The following is a 22,076-nucleotide window of genomic DNA, read 5'->3' on the forward strand; positions in this document are numbered from 1 at the left end:
GTTGCAGCGCGACGCACTGTGAGCTTGTAGATCGGCTATTTTCAAATGTACGAAATGTACATAGGGCTGAAGTGGTTAATGTATGTTCTAATAATAATCAAATTGGAAATACTCCAGTAAAGTAAAAGTACCTCAAAATTGTACATACAATATATTGTAAGTACAATACTTGAGTAAATGTACGTTGTACAGAACTGCAGAAGTGCAGAAGTATTGCTGAAAACAGCAGATCTACAAGCTCTAGTAGGTCTAACTATTCACCCTCTGTAGTACGAGAAAGGCGTTTATTGTATTCAATGGTCATCTCTCATGTGCAGAAAACGTTGATATTTAGACATCATGGCGTTAACATACCAAGGTTTCTCTTCTTCCTGGGCTTGAGGAGGCTCAGGTTCGGGGTTCTTCGAGCGCTGCATCCACCAGTTGTCTCCCATGAGTTTGGTCCGCACCTTGGTGGACCGAAACACATCGGCTCTGTCCCCATCTGAGACACGGACACACACACTTACATCAGCATATTTATATCTGTAGTGTAGGTTGCATCAATAATATGTGCCTATAGGCCAGTGGTTTAACCCTTGTCATATCATATCAAGGCCCATTATTCATTCCGCATTTGAGCCACGGACCACCATTTGATGACATTTTGCCTCTCAGACCCAAGACTTGGAATATTTTGTCCACAATTCCATGCTGTATTGATGTTGGTACAGCCAAACATTGATCAAAATAACAATTCATCTACATTCTTGTGTAGACTTATGTTGAAGTAATGCAGACAACAATTAGTACAGGAAATCTATGGAAAATACAGGATCAACCTCAGACTAATTGCAAAAAAAACAAACTCAGTTGATTTTGCATCTTCAATATATCCTGAAAATAACAGAAAAAAAGTTGCCTGGAATTGTCTAAGGGGAAAGGGTTGAAAATGGCCTGTACAGGGCCACCATTGACATCCTATTATAAGGCAATATTTTCTATTGCCTTATTAAAGACAAACATTAATGATGATGATGTCAGCACATTTGGGCAAGTTGCTATGGCCAAATTTAGCCCAATGAGTGTTTTTGTGCAAAACTAATGCTTGGAATGGATTCAGCATCATGCAAACCCCCTAGTTTGACATGTCACATGCTACTTAAAGCATAAGGAAATGTATGCAGGAATGACCATAACAGGTCTGAACTCTGAGGCCCCTTTTCCACAGAGGTTGAACCGGTTCGGTTCTTTTTTCCAGCCTAATATTGAACCAGTTCAGAGTGTTTACACTGAACATGTATTGGTTCAGAACCTTAAAAGTTGGTTCGGAACTGGAACCAAAAAATGGCCAACGGTTCCGTGATACGACCAAAGTTCCATCTTCCAAGAATCTAGAACGGAACCAGTTCTAGACCGAAAACGTTCTTTTGATGGAAAACGGGCCTGAGAGTTTACAAATGGAACCAAATGGATTTGGTTCCATTTGTACACTCTCAGAGTTAAGGGGGTCCTAGCAATTAAAACATTTGAGAACCACTAGTAGGTAGTAAATATTTAAGTGTCATATTCTGATGAAAAGCTGGAGAATTGGGTGTTATGATCAAAATAAGAACATTATAATGGTGTGGGAAAAAAGAAAATTGCCATAGACAAGACCAAGCCTTCACCACGGACACATTTGTCCGTGTACGTACGTACACATTGATGACCCCTGGTTCCATCCATGCTATCATCAACTCCTCCCCCAGCCCACCACACAAACACACAGCTGCTGCCTGCAGGGGGGAAGCAGGTTATCTCACCGTTTGACATGGCTGCAGGAGTCTCGATGTTTCCTCTCTCCTATCTGCTTCCTTTTACGGGCTGTACCTGCGTGAGGGCAGAGAGGGGAATGGGGAAACGGTTATTATAAATGAGAACAGATAGGAATGGATCATGACGTTATGATATCAGATTGAAAGGAACTTAAACAAGGCCGTTTCCCATGCTCCCATGTGTTCTGTCTGTTTATAGGATTCTTCTACTGTCACCCTTCAAACATGCAGAAGAGCCTGTCCTTCCACTTTCTAACCAATACTGCTGCTGCTACCTGAAAGATGGATGGGAACGCACACGCACGCACGCACACACACATCGACTTTGTGACTTTTTGGATCCTACCCCCAAGCCAATAATTGCTTCCCTGGTTTTGCATATCCTTATTAGCTGACCCTTGTGTTATTTACAGCCAAACATAGAGCCCTGTCTGGCTGGCTCAGGGGAGTTGAGGAGAAAACGAGGAGAACACTAATGAAAACACTGGTGACTTTTCTCTCCCCCCCTTATCAGAAATTAGAAGCAGAGGAGAGCTTATGCAAAACCATGGAGTGTGAGTGTGCCAGCTCATTCTCATCCCTATACTGGGGAGTGCTGCCAATTTAATTCAAAATGCAAATACAAGTTGTAGGAAAGAGGGGAAGAAAAAATAAAAACTCCTCGGGCTGTGGATTCAAGCCTTCTGAAAGCATGTTGCTTTCAATATCTCAGGAGAACCTTGTGCCTGAATACTAATGACAAACAAATATGTTGAGGGCTCATGAATCCTATTTATTCTGGGTTATATACACTACACAGCCCTCACATGATTGGTGATTAATTGCAAGCGTACTGTTAAAACAAGCCAGTTAAGGCAAACACCCTGACAAACATTCATGACAAGGAAATACCCAGAAAGAAATGAGTGAGCAAACAGCCCTGAACATCCACATCTCTTGCTAAAAACAGGCTTCATCCAAGCAGTGTAGCCTATCAGTTTGATGACTGATTGATGTTCCCTGAGACTGTTAAACTAACGGGTTAAGCTCAAAGCGCTCTAAATATTGCTTACAGAACCAATTTTAGAAGAATATCATGCAGCAGGCAGAGTCTTGGTACCTACCCCAGTCACTAGGCGTGTGTATGTCCAACTGGCCTCCAGGTGCTATAGGAACAAAAATCCACCCCGTGAGTTTAAAGCTGGACACAGAGAGGCACCACGGTGTGTTTGTGTGTTGTGTACAGAGAGAGACTGCTGGCTGGTGTGAGTGAGTAAGCAAGCAAGCAGAGAGAAAGTCTTGACAGGTGTCTCCCTCCCTCAAGCTGTGAGCAGGTACGGGCGTGGGCAACTAACAAGCCCAGCAGGAAGGTGTGGTGTGGTGCAGTGAGTTTCTCTGGCCATATGTGCGTGTGTGTGTGTGTGTGACTGTGTGTGCGTGGAATTTAGGTTGCTAAGCCCTGAATTTTGTTTACTATACCAACCAGACCTTTGTCTTGCCGGGGGTGAGTTTGCACATAGCTGTCACAGCAGGCTGACAGAAAGACAGAAGACAGCGGGGGATGGGAGCAGTGCGTCACATGCATAAATGCACTGACTCAGGCAGGCAACAGGTCCTGTGGGACAGCAGCTCTCATGCTCACTGGGCAGGAACTCACAGGACAGTGAACTTCAATACCCTTTTCTACGCTTACATAGCAAACAACAACAGACACTTGTATGTTTAACTTCAACCTAAACATGGCGTGTACGCATACGCAATTCCTAGGATATGATACATTCAATATGTCAAATTCATTTCCACTTCCCCATAGCCATAGTGTCTCTCAGTGCCCTCCCAAAAACAACAAAACAAATTGCATCCGTTTTTGTGTGAACAGTTTACACATTCTTTTCACAGGATAAACTATTCTCTGTAAATTGCTGTCATTAAGACATGTTGCGTTGTTGACGGTGGCATTTACAAGATGATTACAGGCTGGTCGGTTAGCTGAATGCCAGTCATAAATTATTTTCAAAACCTGCCTTTCAAAATTCTTAGTAGCACATATCACTTTGATATGCAAATGTGATCACGTGCGGCACATAATACAAGATCAAAAACACTATTGATAGTTTGATACTGTAGTTGTTTATATGAAAGAGAGAGAGATTAATGTCTTCTCTGGAAAGCACTCGTAGCTCCAAAATGGGTTCCAAACACTAGTAAATGGATCTTTCCACGCTATTGGACACATTATGCACTGTGTGAGCCGAGTGGAACCAACCCCATTACTAATTTTCGACTAAAAAGAAAAGGGGTGAGAGGAAAAAAAAATCATCTCACACCCGCCGCCGTGCTTACATTTGCCAAGAGCCCTTTCAAATGTGAACAAAGGTGTGGATGGATGTCGCAACAAATCCAGAACATTCATTATTAACGCGCTTCTGAGCCCACAGTGACACCTGCTCATTTGTCTCACTGCCGCGGAGGAGAAAGCGACAAGAGGGAGAAACATGGGGAAAGGCAGAGATTAATACCGGTGACCACACACAATCTGATAAATAGCATGCCAGAGAGAGAGGGGGACAGGCAGAGAAATGATGGAATAAGAAACTGGCAAGTAAAGGTTTCACTCTGCATGTTGGCATGCCTGTTGTCTGCTTTCACCTCCCACCACACACACACACACACACACACACACACACACACACACACAGGTTAGTATTACGATACTTGTGAGGACCCGGCCTATACCTAAGATCCAAATGCCTCATCCTGTCATGAATTATGACCTGATCTGCATGACCCAGTGGTAAAACAATCATCTGCGTGAACATAATTAGTTAGTTAGTTAATTGATATCCATGATACGATGACCATCAACTACTATATCAGAGACTGACGTCTGTGCACGATGATACGAGATGCATGTTCTGTTCTAGCCATGGTTCACATGACGCTCGTACTTTATGACTGTCATGTTTCAGGGCTAGTTCTGTTCCTGTTCATTCCTGTTCGTATCCCTGTTTTTATTTCTGCTAGGCACATCATGTGTCCACTGTACAATACTGTATATATATATTCCTCTGTGTGTCTACTACACTTCAGAATGTGTCATGAAATACTGCCTGGTGTTGTCATGTACTCCGCACACACGACTCAACTGAATCATCACTCACCAACCCTTGTTAGATGGAGAATCTTAAAGGGATCACTCGGGTGGTCACCCGAAATCACAACACTAACCCCAACCTTTTCCTAATTGCAAGTGTAACCTAAATAAATAAATAAAAATAAATAAATAAAACAACCATTTCTCAATAGACAATGGCTATTTCTCAATTTTGACTACCGGTATTACTTGTGGGAACATTTGGTCCACACAAGTATAGTAATACAACACACACACACACACACACAAACCAGTCGGGTGGCCTTGCCCCGTGGTTGTGTGACTCCAGCAGTGAATCATTTGGGTGCTGCTCGCTTAACGTTGGGGAGAGAATGCAAGGTATCTGAACATAACCCCCACCTTCCCACGAAAACCACACCAGCACACGGAATGCCAAACACGCAGCAACCAGCCCAGGCACACACACACACACACACACACACACACACACACACACACACACACACACACACACACACACACACACATTCTTTGAACCTGGACAACTGCAGTCACTGATTATTTTGACTTGTAATTGTTTAAATGATTGTTTAAACAATATGTCTGCTGGAATGTGGAGAAGACTGGGACCTGATTGCACTGTGATTGCCCTGCCCATCCCATTATTGTTGTTTGACTGCCAAAACCAACGTTTAGAGAACGGACGGTGTCGTAACTGCTTCACTTGAAAAAGAAACGGACGGATGCCTTCTCAGTGATGCGTGCATTGCAATGTCGCAACAGCAGTGGAATGCCTATATTAGAGCAAATAGCAATAATATATAAGATATTGTTTCCATATTCATTCATCAGTAGGTGCCACACATAACATCAGAAATGTCCTTTTTAATGAAAGCAGTATCAAGAGGAACATATTCCACTGGAATGTATAAATGCAATTTGAAAGCAGGCCTACTAGCCCTATTTAAATGTACAGCACATTACAGAGATCTACTGAAGATTTGTTAGCACAGTGAACAGATCAATGAAGTAAGTTCTGTAGCCTTCACAAGTTAAGTTTAGCTGGTTTTTACCTTTAGCCTTATGTGTCCACTGTCCAGGCTTTCAAGTCAACTGACTGAAACCGGGAATATCTGCTGCCATCTGCTGGTGAGAGCTGGGAGTGTAGGGCAATATGAGGTGACTGGCAGCATTCACTTCACACACAAGTTCACAGATCTGCATAAAAGCTATTAAAAGCCATCAGTGTCTGTCACCGCGCTGAAGGTGTGTGAACCTGCTGCCGGCTGCTTCCAATTGAACCGTAGCCCTGAAACAGCCCATTACGCTCTCCCTCCGCACCAGTAAACCATTACAGTAATGTCACATAATTGCCCACGAGAGAGAGAGAGCCTTCATCGTTAAGATCTTTCACCTCAGGTGTTCTCAACGTGGCGTCTGGGGACCCGCAGGGGGTCGGGCCTTAAGGGGGTTTCAGTTGCTATAGCATCAGTTTAACCACTTTATCCCTGTTTTAAACAGGAAAATAGCATACATACATCGCAGCATGTGGTTGATCTGTTATTTACAAAACTCTTCGAAAATGTATGAAAACAGCACAGGACACCACAGCCTGGCCCCTTTTCCACCTGGGTTGAACCGGCTCCGTTTTTTGTTTTCTCGCCTAATTTGGAACCAAATGAACTGGTTCAGAGTTGTTAGTTGGTTCGGAACTGGAACGAAGAAAATACTTCTTCTTACCCTGAAGTGGGAACCAAAGTGTCCGTGTCACTATTCAGGTCGGAAGATGCAGATGTGATATATTAATTAATCATACAAAATATAGAACGGAACCAGTTCTAGAACCAAAGTTCTTTTGGTGGAAAAGGGGCCATAAATAAGTCCACCTCCTGCGATCCCATCCCACGTCATCAAGCTCCGTGCCGCAGATGAGGGTAGCTGCCCACGGTGCGGGCGATGCCCTCCTTCAGGCCGACCACGGGCACGTAGCCCATGTCCTCCTTGGCGCGCTCGCAGCTGTAGTAGTGGTGCGTGCCGGCCAGCGCCACCCTCATCGGGGTGAAGGTGGGCTTGAAGGCCACCAGGGGGCGCAGGACGAGGGCCAGCAGCCACAGGAGCAGGGCCAGGCCGTACACCAGCGCGTAGGGCAGGTGGTAGCGGGGCGCCGCGTAGCCCAAACCCACCAGGATCTCGGCCATGAAGTCCCAGAACCGCACGGGCTCGTCGTTGGTGATGTGGTACGGCTGTGTGGAGACACGACGTACGGCGACAAGCAGGCAGTCAGTGAGGGTCACGGTTACAGCTGGCAGTTAATTGTCACGCAAATAATTGCGATGGCGATTTAATTGTGTTTTTTTTTTGTATTTGCATTGAACATTGGAACGTTACAATTTGTATTTGTTTGCCTTTTAGGCTTCGCAGGGGAGGATTACCAAAAGGGCCTGTTGGGCCCAGGCCCAGGGGCCCCTGAGCTAGGGAGGGCCCTTGAGCTTGAGCCCCCGTGTGACCGTGTCGGGGTCATGCAGAGGCTCAAGCTCAGGTGCCCCCAAGTACTGCAAAGTTAATATCATTGACGCGGTCTGCGTCACTGTAACTTTGCAGTTTTTGTCAGACAATGGGCTTATTCATTCATGTCAATCAAATAACCCCAAAAGGCCTTTTGCATGTCGGTGGCCCAGGGGCCCACATTTTCATGGTCCGCCTATGAGGCTTCGTAATCACAAATAAATTACACAGGCCATGGCAGATATGATTACATATACAAATAAATCACATTTTTCTGTCCGTTACAAAATAACGGAAATAGTTGATTTACAAGCTTACAACACTTGAAACGGCAAGCTCAACACATGCACGATAAGCTTGAATATCAGCTATTTTTTTGAAAATCTGTCAAAAGCTTTAAACATTTTTTAATAAAACATCTTAGTCTATAATGAGTAATTGTAGTTGTTAGAAACTGGAGCAGAGCGGGTTTGAGAGAGTGCAGTGACGGGCGATGCCCAGCAGGCGGGGATGTTTTCACATGCACTGCATGTGAAATCTGGAGATTAGTGGGAGAAATGCTAAATGGGGAGAGTTCCTGCGGGTGCAGTACTTAGTTTAGACAGTACTTGGTTTAGACTAGTCATTGGTTAGACTAGTCATTAGTCCTACAACTACAACCTATCTCAAACCCTCACCCTAACCCTAACCTCCCACGGGGCAGCACACCTAAACCTAACCTTAATCCATGTCTAACCAATGACTATTCCAGTCTCTCTCACCTTGCCACATATGGGCGAGTCTGGCCTCAGGCGCTCAGCAGCCAAGATATGACCGTGAACCACGTTCTCCACAAAGGTGAAATCCACCAGGTTGGTCCCATCACTACAAAGACACAAAGAACAGAGTTAACACCAATGACCACAGATTTTGTATACTATCATGTTGTAATCAAATTTCCCTTTAACCAACATTTGTGTGCGGACATAAACATCCTGGAGATATTGTTTAACCCATTCAGGACGGGAACGCCTTTTGGTGTTTTAAGCATTATGTTATACTTTAGCTATTGAAAAATAGCAGATCTACAAGCTCATAGCGCGGCACCGAGTGCCGCGCTATGAGCTTGTAGATCCGCTATTTTTGAAAAATAATATATTCTTTCAGAGCGAACGTTTTTACTCAAATCTTTGCTTCTGGGGGGTCCCTGGAACAACATATCTTCAGATGGGGGACCGCGGCCAAGACAATTCTGGGGGTCCTTACAATGATAAAAGTTGAGCACCACTGACATAGAAACAGGTTTTTCAAAACGTTTAGGATTTAGAAGCCATTTTTTTAGAATCGGCCTCAGGTCTAATAATGACTCATAGTGGATAAGTATGCCAGTTACTGCTCATCCAATCACCTGCCAAGTAGCGTAAAGGAGAAATAAAAGGACGGCTTTCTTCAGCGTTTGATTGGCTACAGAGATCCCAGACTGAAGTAGGTTGTGAAACAAATGTGAAGCAAGCCACTTCCATCTGGCGGAGTTAGGATGTGCTGACTCACCCAATAATGAACTTCATCTTGCCCCTGCGAGCCGTGTCCACTAGAATAGGCACCAGCTGAGGGTCTCGGGGGCCAAAGATGCCATGAGGTCTGATGGCCACCGTGAGGAGCCCCTGGTCCTTGTCACAGGCTTCCAGAACCAACTAGAGCCCAACAACAGAATACATCATTCATCACTGAATACAAAACTATTAGTACAGTAAGTTGGGCTGCAAGTATCCATTTATTTTCTTAGCGAGTATTCTGTTGATTATTTTCTCAATGAATAAAAAAATCGAGAAACATGTTCTTGAGTTACATGGATTACAGACTATGCACACACACGTACGTACACACACACAGAGAGTTGGTGCATTTATAGATAGATTAAATCGATTACTTTGATTAACTATTGAACGCCGGTAAGCCAATTAGGTGGGATTTCACCATAAATCCAAGTCTAGGGAGGAGAATCTTACCTTCTCCTGTTCAATCTTGGTCTCGGTGTAGTAGTCCATGGGCTTCCTGGCATAGGGGAGGTCCTCTCTCCCGTTCTTAATGTCTGTCCCCTCAAAGACCACACTGGCACTGCTGGTCAGAACAAGTTTCTGGCAACATAAAAACAAATTGTTACAATTACAATTTGACAGATGCTGTTATCCACTATCAGAGACACTTCGAAGAGTAATATCAGAGGAAATGTCATGAAGCATAGTCGACAAACTACCGTGGTTTTGCCACGGTAGGGACTAGGGAGGGCTTTAACCGTGTTGTTGGGTACCTGCATGCTGAAACAAATCGCGGGCATCAGTCTTGTCAGTTGCCTTATAATATGAATAAAGTACTGTAAATCGCTCTGGATTAAGAGCGTCTGCTAAATGCCTAAATTGTAAATTGTAATAAAGTATACATAGGGTATAAGTAGTTACGGACATGGTTGTCAGATGGCCTCATATGTGTGTTGCTAAACTGCACTGCTTGACCTGCCCCCTACTGCTACTTCTGGCCTGTTGCTTAAGTCTGGTTCTGTTGAATTTAAGCTGTTTTGTAATGATGAATTGTAACTTGCTCCGCTGTAATTGTTGCACATGACTGTTCTGCTTTCGAAACTAAATGCTGTCAAAGGGTGATAAAAAGCATGTGGTGTTGGCAAGCAGCTAGGGAATGAGAATCTGAAATCAAAGAGTCAGACCTAATAATCGTATAAAGGGCTCTACTGCCATAAAAACTCGAGTTCAGCGCCAAAGTAGCCAAAATAGCAGATCTACAAACACAAAATGTGACCATGTGACACGTTGTGAGCTTGTAGATTGTATTGTTGTTCTTTTCTAAAAGTGAAAGTTAAAATGGTTACGCGTGTCTGTGGGTTGTAAAAATATTGAACCAATGAAAAACATTTGCAAGAGCCAGTGACTGACTACTTGACTAGTGACTAAATATAGTCAAACTTACTTTCATGGACCCTTACTTTGATAGTAATTAGACCACGAACCCCCATACATTTTAAATCTTTGGACCCCACATGCAATATAATTTGACGGCTGTATAATCCAACACTGTATCTCCTTTTCAGACTCATGAAATGAAGGAAATTGACCCCAATGTTTTGTATATTCACTATATTGTGTATATTTTATTTTAATCATTTACATTGCAAGACGCATGACTGATATCACTACCATGATGGACAGGGATGACCCTGCCACCCGCCACACCCAGGTGTGGCCGTCCGTTTGCGGGGAAGGAGTGGATAGTAACTAGTGTGTAATAGCAAAGCTTTATTTATCCGTTATTACCGGGCAATACTGCCACCATTTGGTGACCAGTTATAGACGAATTCAGAAACGGGTCTCATGGTCGCAGCTTACGTATTTCCTGTAGGTGGAGCCGACATAGCTGCGGGGTAAACCCGCACCTCTTCTACTACAGTGAACTGTAGTATATATATGTTTATGAACACAAGGCTGCTGTACTTTATACCTCATACTGTAAATGCTTAGTATGAGGTATAAAGTACAGCAGCCTTGTGTTCATAAAACAGAAAGATTGGGTATTGGGTAAGACTGACGTTATGTATCTTTCAGGACCCTTCACTGCTTCGTCTCAACCATTACTCTATGGCTCTGCTCTCAGCCACCGTGGTGGATATTTTGACATTCCGTTTTTTTTTTTTTTTTAATGTTGCCAGTTGCCACTACTGTTGGAGCAGCCATAAACTACACAGGTTCATCCCCATGTTCTGGGCATCTTTGTAATGTTAGTGTTAGTAAAAAGCAGGTAAAAGAGTAACGTTTGAGGCAGACTAACATCAGTCACTCTACAGTTCACTGTAGTAGAAGAGGTGCAGGTTTATCCCCGCAGCTATGTCGGCTCCGCCTACAGGAAATACGTAAGCTGCGAGACCCGTTTCTGAATTTGTCTATACTGGTGTGATGTGTGCTGGCCATAAAGTGGTCCTATCAAGCTATGCTGCCTCCAGTTGGCTGGACATTGACACTGCAGGTAGCTTTAATACCTGGATCCACCAGAGTGTGCTAAAAGCACACTATTATTAAGGCTATTATTACCTAGGCTAAAATCCACCAGTCGCTATTCTGCTCACAATTTCCATTATATGCAGCCCTAGTATTGGACATACACCCGCAATGTGGTCCCACCTGTACTCCAGCCTCTCTGCAGGCCTCGATCACAACGCGGGTTCCCTGGACGTTCACCCTGTGAAACAGAGCCCGGTCATCACTGGCAGGAGCCGGGGAGGCACAGTGGAACACCAGAGACACCTCCTTTAGAGCTGGCAGCAGAGCCTGCGACACACGCGCGCACACACACACACACACACACACACACACACACACACACACACACACACACACACACACACACACACACACACACACACACACACACACACACACACACACACACACACACACACACACACACACACACACACACACATTTCTGTTTGCTTGGTAATCAAAAAATGCACAGGGCAGATATGACGAATAACTGAAATATACAAAGAAATGACTGACATTCATTATTTTAAATTTTAAAAAGGTAAAAAAAATAGCGGAAATAGCTGATCTACGAGCTTGCAGATCTGCTATTTCAGCATTTTTAACGTATGATTTGTTTTGTTATGACAACATAATTCTAAATCTCTAATAATTGTGATTAGACGATTATGTAATAATTGTGACAGGCACACGCACGCACGCACACACACACTGAAGATTCACTGCCAGTGGCCTTGTGGCTCACCAGGAGAAGACAAAGGGGAGCCACCTGACCCACCTGTTTGTCACACAGGTCTCCCTGGTAGAAGGTGACACCAGGCAGATCGTAGCTCTGTCGGATGTCAAAGACAGACACAGAGTAACCTCGCTCCAACACCTTCTCTACCAGGTGTCTGCCCAGGAACCCTGAGCCGCCAATCACTGCACACCTTTTACTACCCTATATATATATATGAATGAGAGAGAGAGAGAGAGAGAGAGAGAGAGAGAGAGAGAGAGAGAGAGAGAGAGAGAGAGAGAGAGAGAGAGAGAGAGAGAGAGAGAGAGAGAGAGAGAGAGAGAGAGAGAGAGAGAGAGAGAGAGAGAGAGAGAGAGAGAGAGAGAGAGCGAGAGAGAGAGAGAGAGAGAGAGATATATGGATACAGGTCAGGTGGGCACTAGGGGCATCCATACCTCAATGTAAAATTGGCTATTTTGTCCAAAATGTTAAAAATAATATAATTGAAAAATGTAATGTAATGTAATGTAAAGCATACATGATGCGAACATGCACGGTACTTCATTATCAGACTTCATTTTATGCTTAAACTCGTTGTTTATGCCCCAAAATGATATGGATATACAGGTTTTGTAGCAATTTGTAGCAGTTCAGTTAGAAATATTAGAACTTAAATGTTGAATGTTTAAGTAGGGGATAATGTATGGCTGAGTGGTCATTGTTTATAGATAAATCACAGACAGGCTGATTAACCACCGACGCGTAGCGGAGGTGGCATGAACATTGCCATGTATATTATAAATGTATAATATTATGAATAAATAATACATTTCTTGTATGGGACCAAGTATAAGTGTATGTTAATTGGTTGAATGCCATATGTCATGGCATTCAACCAAGCCGTGTAATAAGCATGTATAACCTACCTCCTTTTACTTGAGACGAGACTATTTTTATTTTATTTTACATTTTGGACAAATTAGACAATTTTACATCGAGGTGCCCAGATGTTCCTAGTGTCCACCTGACCTGTTACCCATTAGGATAATCATTAAACACACACACACACACTGCGCGCGCGCGCGCATGCATGGAGGAGCCTCAGGAGAGGTAACAAACACCACACAGCTCAGTAAAACAACTTAAACTATCCTCACATAAACAGTGAAACACCATAAACATATTATACCGTGATGACACAAGTACATAATGCTTTATATCTCACCGGTCGAACTCGTGTGGCCATGATGATGAATTTACACGTCAAAAGTCAACAGGTGAACTGATGGTCGCACTGCATGGACTGGAGAGAGGCGAACTCGCAGTCAGATGAGATGTCACTTTTATTTTAACAATGAAGCAGAACAACACCACGTAAACTGAATGATAACATCCATTACAATGTGCAAAGCGGATATTCATAATATTCCACACTTCAAGTTCAAAATACTATTATTATATATATAAAATATTAATATTTTACCTGCTGCCCAGACCAGACCACAATGTAATGTAAATGAAACCGAACCGCGCACAGCCCGATGAGCAGTGTTATCAGCTGAGTGCAGGACGCTATGCCATTGGACGAGGTTCATCCCGCCCATTTGCGCACAGCCAATTGCGAGAGGCATACGTCAAGGAACGCCACTAGTCGGACCAACCGGAGACGTCGCCCTCACTATTGCCCCGCCCCCTTACTTGTTGTAACCACGCGGCCACACCCACAGTGGAGAATCCCATACGCCGGAAGGACGGTGCGTGCGTCGCACTCACTGTGATTGGCTGCCTGGTTGTCAAGGGCAGCGGTAGGTAGGTTGCGTGGATTTGATCAAATAAGAACCTGTTCCAGTTTCTTATTATTAGCTGCAAAACGTTTATTTCGTGACATTTGTAAAAAAGCGTTGCTGGAGAAACCGCTTTAAGAGGGTCCAGGGGAAGAAAAGAAAAATAAGACATTATTTGTTCTGTTTGTTTACGCCGATGAGAAAGGAGAAACAGTTTCAGCATCATCATCATCTCCCTTTACATCTAGCTAGTAAATAATGGTGAGTGAAATTGTTTATCATTGATGACAAAAGGGACATGTGCATGTAAGCATGTTATTAAGCCTAGTAGACAGATAACCAGCTGGCTGTGATTATAGACTCTATAGTCTACAGACAAGCCTGTTGTATGTAAATGTTTTTTTCTCATGGCTGCAGCCTCTCATCCCATCTTCTCACATCACGTGACTCATCTGTTCTCCTTCACTAGTGCAGCTGTGGTGGTGCACACTGCACAGTACACAGCTTGCTTATTTAAGTAAAAGTATCAGTAGTGTGTGTGTGTGTGTGTGTGTGTGTGTGTGTGTGTGTGTGTGTGTGTGTGTGTGTGTGTGTGTGTGTGTGTGTGTGTGTGTGTGTGTGTGCGTGCGTGCGTGCGTGCGTGCGTGTAGAAATATTATATTGGTATGGTATCAAAATGCAATACAGTACCAAAAGTACCAAAATGGATCAATCCCACCCTCCACACATGCATGCACAAACAAGTATTCCCGACCCTGACAATTGACAACCTTTGCTGCGTGTCACTCCTAATCTCTCTGTCTCTATGTTTCTTGCCACTCTCCACTGTAGTCTATCCAAATAAAGGCAGAAAAGCCCCAACAATATCTTTAAAAAAATAAAGTAAATAATAAAAGTTCTTCAAAGTTGAGTAAATCCACTTACTTACTTGCTATTAACCTAGCGATTATTCACTATCTTTGCCCCCTGCCTTCGCCATCATCACTTGTTCTTCTTCTGTGCTCTCCAGGCGACCATTGCAAAGAGGCCGTCCCTGCAGGGCCCCGTACCTCCGCCCAGGAAGAAGAGCAGCCCCAAAGCGGAGCTCACAGAGGAGCTGAAGCAGGAGATCAGGGAGGCCTTTGAGCTGTTTGACACCGATGGCTCCGGACACATCGACGTCAAGGAGCTCAAGGTCAAACAACAACCCACACACTAGCTCACTCGTTCCCTAGCCTCGGTACGCAGGCTTTTATTTTTAAAGCCTGGGGAAACCCGTTGGAAAATCTGGTATAGGAAGCTGTTTTCTACCAGGTAGCCGGGTGGGTGAGGGGGAAAAAAAAACGTTTTTCTTTTTAGGGGGTCCCAGATATAAATGGCATTAAATGGGGGTCAGTAGCCTATGCATGTCAAACTGGGCATCCTTTTCAAATGGGGTCTTGCCCTGAAAATGAATTTTCAGGGGAAGACCTCGACCTCGTGCGTACGGACTCGGCCCCCAGCCTGGTACTCTAGTCAAAATATGGCCCTTGAGGAAAATGAATTGGGGAACCCTGGTCTAATGTGTGCATGTCTGTTCCTCTGCATTACAGGTTGCAATGCGAGCCCTGGGGTTCGAACCAAAGAAAGAAGAAATCAAGAAAATGATCAGTGAAGTGGATAAGGACGGGACAGGAAAGATCTCATTTGCGGACTTCCTTACTGTCATGACACAGAAGATGGTAGGTGTACATTAATGGATGTTTTTTTGTTTTTTTTTAATCCTCAATCCTTTATTTTTTCTCTTTTTCAAATGTGGACACCCTGCATTATGTCGTGACCGGGCTTTTCTCCTCTGAGAAAAGGCTGGGAACGAGGATACATCCCAGTACATCCACAGTACTACACTGTTACATCCAGTGTTGGACAAGTTTATCAGGAAGACAGATGGAAAGAAACTCAATTTGGGGGCTAAGTACTCCTTTTTGGGCTACAACATATAACACATAAAAACCAAGAAAAAAGCAAGTCTCGTTAAAGGAGGAAAAAAGCCATGAAAATAAATGAAAAAAAGCTTTTGATTATCCTACATCTATCACGATGAATGGAACGTTACATGCAGTTATCAGGTGTTGTTCGACAGATTTGAGAGAACAGTGTATGAGAGTGGTATCATCAGAAAAGTCAATAGATCAAAGTCATGTACACAGGGCCTGCCACCATTATAAAATAATAATGCTGGCAGGAAGGCGGCTCTCTCTTGCATCAAGTGAACCTAGGTGGCTAGGTTATCCCTGTGGTAACTTTTCTGACACCTCCCGCTTAAAACCCAAAAAGCCAGAAGGATCGTGAGGCCGCGCTTTCACATTCTGTACTCATACTGAAAGTCTAGATCAAGCTGGCTTTTGCCCTTCTGCTCCAGTAAGTAATAAGTTAGCAGTTACTTATTATTCCTTTAAAAAGCAATAAACATAACATTATTTGGTATGAAGAGTAGCTAGTTACATTGTAAGTTATACTGTATTACTATTACAATTGCTACCTAATCATTTTGCAACAGGGTGCATGCTTATAAAGAACAGATCTACTACAAGCTAACAATGTGTCACATCTAAATGTGTTGCTAGCTTGTAAATCTGTTATTTTTTGCATGTGACATCTATAGGCTTAGTGATAGGGATCGAACCAGGAACCTTTCGGCCACAACCTTTAGGCTGTTACATTACCTGTTACTTTAACAGTCACACACATCTTCAGTGTTTCCTGCAGGAAAAAGCTTTGGCATGGTGCTGGGCACGGGGGGGACCTTCTGGCCACGCGCCGAAAATGTTGATTAATTAATTAATTAATTTGATTGAGGCACTGGGGAGGTACTGGGGAGGCACTGGGCAGACACTGGGGAGACACTGGGGAGGCACTGGGGACAGACACTGGGGAGACACTGGGGAGGCACTCAGGGGGACACTGGGGAGGCACTTGGCGGACACTGGGGAAGCACTGGGGAGGCACTGGGGAGGCACTGGGCAGACACTGGGGGAGGCACTGGGGAGGCACTGGGGAGACACTGGGCAGACACTGGGCTGGCACTGGGGGAGGCACTGGGGAGGCACTGGGCAGACACTGGGCTGGCACTGGGGAGGCACTGGGGAGGCACTTAGCGGACACTGGGGAGGCACTGGGCAGACACTGGGCTGTCACTGGGGAGGTACTGGACATTTCATATCACACACACCATGATTCCCTAGCCCCCCTCATTTTTTATTTTTTTTGCAGCTAAGCATGGCGCGATTTATTTCAAGCATGGCGCAGCGCCATGCCAATAACATTGTGCAGGAAACCCTACGAGAACGACTTAGAGAACGAATAATCTGAAAAGTGGCTGCAGAATCATCACATTCCTTTTTGGGAGTCCTTGCTATTTTTCCCAAAGTTAACAGCAGGTGAATGTGAATCTGCTGAACGTGAAGTTATGTAAAAGGTGTATTCTCTCAATTCAGGCTGAGAAGGACTCCAAAGAGGAGATCCTGAAAGCATTCCGCTTGTTCGACGACGACGAGACTGGGAAGATCTCCTTCAGGAACCTGAAGAGAGTCGCCAAAGAGCTGGGAGAGAACCTCACCGATGAGGAGCTGCAGGTACAAATTAATGGAGCTTGTTCATTTCTATTGATGATGGTCACCTTATCGATCAGGCTTAACGAGCCGGGTTCTTATCGAGCCCACTATCGTATTTACTATTTTGTTGAAAGAAGGGAGACGACAATAAATTCAGAACAGAACCAATATCTTTTTTTATTAGCCAGTTGTGGCTGACCACCATCTAAAATGAAATGAAGATGACAAAAGTCAAACATTAAAACAACCATTCATTTGTGCAATAAAATGGTTTCATATTATGAATAGAAAAGAAAAACTTCCATGTATATTCAGCTCTTTATAAACAGAAAATGCATATTTATTTAACCAAACAATATCACTTACACTACATTTTACTAGGGCCTTCAAATACAGTACAGATTGAAGGCAATTGACCTTTTTACTTTACTTTATTATATTGAAGAAACTGTTAACTGGTTCATGTGTGTACCGTCACTACAAAAGCGTAATTGTATTTACCTGGGCAGTGCTGGTTGGCATGTATCAATACACTTTTAAACCGACATGTTTGTGCCAGGCTGGGCGATTAGATTTATTTCTTGATCGCCTCGTCTTGATTAAGACTTGTTTAAACATGACATCATGGGCCGCTATGCTCGATAACAGGCTTGATAAGCCCAAAAGCTTATTTGATATGATACTGGGTACTCAATAAGCTTGTTATCGGGTTTTTCCGGGTATCGGGTTTCTCCATCCCTACAAATGAATGCACACACACATTCAAAACCGGTGCTTGCTGTAAACAGGCTATGAGTGTGTTCTCCATCTGATCTGCTGCTCCGTGAACAAGACCCAGAGATACTTAATGGTTAATGTGGTTAAACGCTAACGTGACATGGATGCGTTCCAGGTCTCAATGGATTAAAACTCTTTATTCTGTCCATTCACAGGAAATGATCGAGGAAGCAGACAGAGACGGAGACGGGGAAGTGAATCAGCAGGAGTTTCTGCGCATCATGAAGAAGACCAGTTTGTACTGAGACACAGTGTGACGTAACGTGAGGGGTCAGCCTCTGCAGGGTCCTACATTCTCTTCTGTCTTAACCACTGAACCACACAAGCCCCAAAGTCCACATTCTGGGACGAACGTCCTGCGAAAATGGCCAGTCTTTATTGTAGATCGGCTATTTCCGCAGTGCTACACTGGCGTACGTCGTGTATTTTTATTAAGCATATTACTAAGTATATTTGACTATTTTGGAGAATTTGCCCAAACACGCCCAAAATGGGAGTACCAGGCTTAATGTGTTCCTTATCAGTCACTCATGCTGTGTACTCTCAAGGGCACGCCAGTGTCTTACCCCATATCCCTAAACATGTTTGCCTTTTTTACTATTTTGAAAAACATTAACAAAAACGTTCAACTCGACACATTGTGAGCATGTAGATTGGCTAATTGAACTATTCTGAAATGTTTTTCAAAATAGTAAAAACAAAAAAGAAGAAAAGAAGGCCAAGAAGTTTAGGGATAAGGGGTAAGGCACTGGCGAAAATAGGACACGTTCAAAGCACTTTGCGGTCAAACATCACAGACTAGTGAAAGGATGGAAGTAGTTGACAGACGACTTGACTCTGGTCAAATGCCAAATAATTCTTCTCATTTGTGTATTAATGTATTAGGGGTCTTACCTTCACACTGCAATGCAAGGTAGCTGTTTGTTTTACTTGTATTTTAGTAATGCTGCATATCAACAAAAAAAGACAAAAAATACATTCCACATTTGGAATATGTGAGTATTCTCGTGCCTACAATAACAACAATGTTTTTGCTTTATGCTGGTGTCAAATTGAGCTTATCTCTGTGCCATATTGTAAAGGCTAAATTATACGCCTTTTGCATGACTCTTACAAGAAGATGTTGTTTCTATCCAGACACTCTTGTGGATTAGATAGGGTCATACAATATGAGTATAAATTATCCTTTAGTGATTCATAATGTAATGTTAAAAGGGTTTATGTTTACAGCTCCACTGTTGTGCATTTTGGCTGCAAGATATTTCATCTTTTAAAGGATGACATTTAAAAAGTTTATTTTGGCTAAATTGTGGTGTTGCTAGCCTGCTAGATACTGTATCCTCATAATGGTGCTGTGTGTGTGTGTGTGTGTGTGTGTGTGTGTGTGTGTGTGTGTGTGTGCGCGCGTGTGTGTGTGCGTGCGTGTGTGCGTGCGACCTCAGTGCTGCTCTTGTGTTTGTGCCTGATAAATTCAAGGCTTGATCCTTGATCGTCACAATCAGAGAGGCTGACAGATGTCTGTCTCTGACCTGTTTGTATTGGATATTTGTACCTTCTTTGTGTATCTACAGTAGCATGTTTTCTCTACACTATTCTTCAATGTTTTGTACAAAACGTGGTAACTGCACGCGTGCAGATAATACCGTATAGTACATATATTATACATCAATATTTAAAGTATAATTAAATTAACAAACTAAAATAAGCAGTTTTGCGTGTGTCATTGTGGTCATCTTTATTACATGTAACAATCTCATCAAACCCTGAGGCTAGATGATTAGTTTGTCATTATTTTCTCGGTGGCTGAAACTAATATTGATTTTGTGCCATCACATTGACTCAGATACAAGATACATTAAAAATAAAACATTGAACAGACTGTTCCCACACACAAAGACACTATTGTCTTTCTTAAGCAATAAAGGTATGTATTCCAGTTGTCTGGGGTGATGCAAGCATGGGCTTTGAATTCCGAGGCCACATCATATAACAGTGAAACCAGGGGCCTCATTTGGGCCATGTTCCCCAGGTTCTATGTTCCCCACCCCGCAAGAAAATGTCTTTGTTCCCCGCTTAAAACAATAAACCGCTTATAACAATAAACTTAAATATATATTCAGTGATTGTATTTAATTCAGATATCACCAAAATGTGCTAATACTCCTTACTATAAAGTGCGCTGACAATTTACAATTTACAATTTAGGCATTTAGCAGACGCTCTTAATCCAGAGCGACTTACATTAAGCAAGAACAAAAAGCATGGGAATACATCACATATGTAAAATGCATTTATCGCGAAACATGCGTAAGCTAAGAACGTGACTAGAACATATCTATATAATGACACTATACATATAAACTATAACTAGAACATATCTATATAGTGACACTATACATATAAACTATACATATATGCTATACTATGCTGTACATATATACTATGAAGTGCTATGACTACATACAATGCACTTATTGTGCTGTCTACATGACATGCTATAAGTCTGTTTCAAATGCTATATAAGTCTAAGAAGTGCTGTCTAAGGGGGGTAGGGTAAGTGCTATGGGCCATGATGGAGTCTGAAAAGGTGGGTTTTCAGACTACGGCGGAAGATCGGGAGTGATGCTGCAGTTCTGATTGCAACGGGAAGTGCATTCCACAGTTTTGGGGCCAGAAGGGAGAAGAGTTTGGGACGTGTGGAGCGTTGTCCCGGCGTTTTTAGTGAGGGTACTTCCAGCTTCCCTGCGTTGGCTGATCTGAGTGCGCGGGAGGGTTTGTAGGGTTCAATCATGCTGGCAAGATATGGGGGAGCCATACCTTTGGTTGCTTTAAATGCCAACATCAGAGTAAATGCCATATAAGGAGTTCCTCTCTATCCCCAGTGAACCCCTGGGGTAGCCTGGATCCAGCCCAAAGACCCCGCCCACTCTCTGAGTGGACTACAGTCTGATAATCAGGCTACCCCTGGGGTCAAAAAACCCTAGTTTCGGTTTGGGCTTTGGGTGGCAATTCCTTCATCCAATCAGGATAGAGGGGGGCCTTCCTCTAATCATGAAGCGGGCCTTGGTGCGTGTGCTAATGCTCGTAACCCAGAGCAGAAATGGGTTTCATACTTTTTGGGGGATATATATAACTATATTGTTCTGTTAAGATCTAAAGTATCTTTGTACTGCCAGTCAAATTCGGGTTGTGCTTTGGCATGACGTCACTGCCAATGGGCCAAAATAAGGATCTACAAACGAACAAAACATTGCGACGACGCGACAGAGTTATGAGCCTATTAAAATAAATAATTAAATAACGCGAGCTCGGAAATCTCACGCTATGAACCCCGTGGCAGCTGTTTGTGCCTCGGTAATACGCTATACCATTACATGCCTAGTGGTCGTATTATCTAGCTCCCGTTGTCCACGACGCGGTTCCTCTTCATGCAGCTGGCGGTCTGTAATATCCTCTGCTGCAGCTCTCGCGAGCGGTAGCCGTACACCAGCGGGATGAGCGAGATGCCCAGGTTGTAGGTGACCACGGCCACGATGTCCAGAGTGTCGTAGTGCATGTAGCCGGGGATCAGGTAGCTCATGTAGCTCTCCATGACCAGAGGGATGGAATAGAAGACCATCTGGGTGGCCTGGAGAGTCATAGCAGGGCTGTCACCATTATGACATTTCACTTGGCGATTAATTGTCACACAAATAATGTACGATTATTAACGATTGAATTGTGTTTTTGCCATTGAACATCGTAACAAAATCTTAATAAAACCTCCATTTGTTTGGTTTTTAGACTTTGAAGTTGCACATAA

The 22,076-nt window shown here is 43.5% G+C and overlaps 3 protein-coding genes across 8 annotated transcripts in view; 1 reads left to right on the forward strand and 2 right to left on the reverse strand.

Moving 5' to 3' along the window:
• The window catches only part of znf185 (zinc finger protein 185 with LIM domain), a 37,146-nt gene extending 33,822 nt beyond the window's left edge, over window positions 1–3,324 (reverse strand). For all 5 annotated transcript variants that reach the window (XM_079510490.1, XM_079510489.1, XM_079510487.1 and 2 more), the window contains exons 1-3: window positions 2,900–3,324; window positions 1,785–1,851; window positions 355–484 (exon numbers count right to left, since the gene is read on the reverse strand). In XM_079510490.1, the coding sequence (XP_079366616.1) occupies window positions 355–484; window positions 1,785–1,794 (140 nt within the window). In that variant the 5' untranslated portion in view covers window positions 1,795–1,851; window positions 2,900–3,324. The remainder of the gene's footprint in view (window positions 1–354; window positions 485–1,784; window positions 1,852–2,899) is intronic.
• Window positions 3,325–5,758: 2,434 nt separating this feature from the next.
• nsdhl (NAD(P) dependent 3-beta-hydroxysteroid dehydrogenase NSDHL) lies at window positions 5,759–13,671 on the reverse strand. 2 transcript variants are annotated; one of them, XM_079500405.1, is made up of 8 exons: window positions 13,625–13,671; window positions 13,367–13,444; window positions 12,202–12,363; window positions 11,562–11,708; window positions 9,384–9,512; window positions 8,926–9,068; window positions 8,157–8,259; window positions 5,759–7,133 (listed from the first exon to the last, which is right to left on the reverse strand). In XM_079500405.1, exons 2-8 carry the CDS (start codon window positions 13,385–13,387, stop codon window positions 6,801–6,803), a joined length of 1,038 nt encoding a protein of 345 aa, XP_079356531.1. In that variant the 5' UTR covers window positions 13,388–13,444; window positions 13,625–13,671; the 3' UTR covers window positions 5,759–6,800. The 2 variants fall into 2 exon arrangements, with proteins under 2 accessions (XP_079356531.1, XP_079356532.1); XM_079500406.1 differs by having other exon boundaries at window positions 13,367–13,481; window positions 13,625–13,658.
• Window positions 13,672–13,976: 305 nt separating this feature from the next.
• cetn2 (centrin, EF-hand protein, 2) lies at window positions 13,977–18,544 on the forward strand. The gene is made up of 5 exons (XM_079498433.1): window positions 13,977–14,186; window positions 14,935–15,099; window positions 15,497–15,625; window positions 17,381–17,518; window positions 18,430–18,544. Exons 1-5 carry the CDS (start codon window positions 14,184–14,186, stop codon window positions 18,517–18,519), a joined length of 525 nt encoding a protein of 174 aa, XP_079354559.1. The 5' UTR covers window positions 13,977–14,183; the 3' UTR covers window positions 18,520–18,544.
• Window positions 18,545–22,076: the final 3,532 nt, after the last annotated feature.

This window comes from Electrona antarctica, assembly GCF_951216825.1.
Source record: "Electrona antarctica genome assembly, chromosome: 1".
NCBI lineage: Eukaryota > Metazoa > Chordata > Actinopteri > Myctophiformes > Myctophidae > Electrona > Electrona antarctica.